At 48.2% G+C, this 2,003-nt stretch overlaps 1 protein-coding gene across 1 annotated transcript; it reads right to left on the reverse strand.

Moving 5' to 3' along the window:
* Positions 1–532: 532 nt before the first annotated feature.
* LOC120681091 lies at positions 533–1,222 on the reverse strand. The gene is made up of 2 exons (XM_039962635.1): positions 830–1,222; positions 533–756 (listed from the first exon to the last, which is right to left on the reverse strand). The coding sequence occupies exons 1-2, from the start codon at positions 1,191–1,193 to the stop codon at positions 533–535; spliced, it is 588 nt and encodes a 195-aa protein (XP_039818569.1). The 5' UTR covers positions 1,194–1,222.
* Between the last annotated feature and the right edge of the window lie 781 nt (positions 1,223–2,003).

Below are 2,003 nucleotides of genomic sequence, written 5' to 3' on the forward strand. Positions count from 1 at the left end.
GATGAGTGTCACCTATATTTTGACGTGCCCAATCGCTGATGGAATCATTCCCCGTAGTCTCACGTAGATCTGACACGTTTATTTGATCTCTGACAATATGGGACGGGAGAGGGATGTCGCCGTCATCATCATCCTCGTCCAGAACTGGAGCCCGGTTAGATCTATCATATTCCATCCATTCCCACACCAGATTATTCTCATCATAGAAAGAAAGATGGGCTAGCTGGTCAATGAAATCACCTTCTTCACGCATCAGTGGGCCGGAGACCTCCTCAAGTCGGAGACGAAGGTTGTAGTTGACATAGACAAGTTTATTAAGTTTCTTGTGCGACAACCGATTGCGAACTTTTGTATGCAGCAAGGCAAAAGTACTCCAGTTCCGCTCGCATCCACTGGACGAACAACATTGTGAAACAAGCCTCATGGCAAGGTACTGCAGTTTTGGAGTACTTGATCCGAACATCATCCACCAGGACGCTGCATGTGCAACCGAGTATGTAAGGAATATATTCGAATAGAGAAAACAACAATTTCATATGGAATAACTCTTACATGAGGATGTCTTTGGGTCCATCGCCATCCGCATTGCCATTTCACTGCTATACTCGCCAACTTTCTGCCGAAACACGTCAAACTCCTGCAATGCCTGGACGGCGCCCTCGAGATCCGTCATGCGATGAAATGTATCTTTGAGTCCATGAAACATTTGTTGAGTTGGATCCATCGTATATGCATACCTCGGATTTAGGACAGCAGCTGCAAAATATAAATCACTTCAAATAAGCATTATGTCAATAGAGTTTAAAAATAGACGAACATACGTGCTTACCTGGACCCACATAAGTGCCTATGAACACGTCACCCAACCTCTCGTCCACCACCTCAACATACTCTTTCAGTGTGGAAACATTTGTTCCAAAGAAAGACTGTAGCTCCTGTTTCATAGTCTGGTAGGCCATCACAACTTCGCACATGTTCGGCTTCTTGTCCTGATCAGCGAAGCGAAGGAACTTGTATATTGGTTGAACCGTGTCGATGATATATTTCAATGCATCCCACCACTCCATACTTGAAAAACTTGCATGAGTATATCTACCTTCTTCGGTATTCGCCCATTTGTTGTGTTGGAACTCAGTAGATGCCATCCACTGCATGAAATGATCACGTTTTCGATAGATGCTCTCTGGGAACATGTAGTTGGTTCCAAATCGAGTGGCATTCCACTTGACCAACTCACCACCGATTGCGTTTGTAACGAACATGGCACCATTGATGCCATTTCGAGTGATTTGGGTGATCGAATGACAACACAACACTTGGACTAATATGATTGTTAAGATGATCATTCTCAGGCTTTTAGGTTCAAGTGATGACAAAGAGAAAGAGAAGATAGGCGTAGCAAGGCCCGATGGACTGCCCCTACGGGGGTTCCGCTACCCGGTTAGCGGACGGGGGTCGAGGGGGAGCCGCCCCTCGTGGGTCTCAGGGCAGCGCCCTGAAAGCTCTTCGATTCAGGAGCACCGGAAGAACCGACGCCAGGGCATCGGAGCATCCGATGGTAGTCGGAAGAACCGACGCCTTGATACTTTGGTGCAGAAGGGAATCGAAGCCAAGTCAGCCTATAGGCACCGGTTGAACCGACGGTCCAAATTAGGGCATCGGTGCAATGGCCGTCCTTTGTACCAGAGACGATGTCAAGTGCCCAGAAGAAGTTTCTTCAGCACCGGTTCAACTGACGGTGCATCGGTGCATACCACCGGTGTAATGACGTCAGCATCCAGGAGAAGATTCTTTCAGCACCGGTTGAACCGGTGAGGCATCGGTGCATTGCATCGGTTCAACCGGTGGTCTCTGCGTCAGCTGTCAGGACTTCAACGGCTACTTCATGTTGTGAGTGACCGGATGAACCGACGCTACCCCACCAAGAGGCATCGGTTCTTCCGGTGGTAGCAGATTTTCAGCTGACCGTTGGAGCAACGGCTACAAGACTTGGTGGCCTATAT

Source organism: Panicum virgatum, chromosome 7N, assembly GCF_016808335.1.
Source record: "Panicum virgatum strain AP13 chromosome 7N, P.virgatum_v5, whole genome shotgun sequence".
Classification (NCBI taxonomy): domain Eukaryota; kingdom Viridiplantae; phylum Streptophyta; class Magnoliopsida; order Poales; family Poaceae; genus Panicum; species Panicum virgatum.

What these genes read in the sequence shown, in the direction of transcription:
- LOC120681091 (XM_039962635.1), bottom strand. Translation starts at nt 1,193, where the DNA reads ATGTTCCCAGAGAGCATCTATCGAAAACGTGATCATTTCATGCAGTGG. An exon ending in AGGCACTTATGTGGGTCCAG is followed by an intron (nt 757 to 829) that starts GTAAGCACGTAT and finishes TATATTTTGCAG; the next exon opens with CTGCTGTCCTAAATCCGAGG.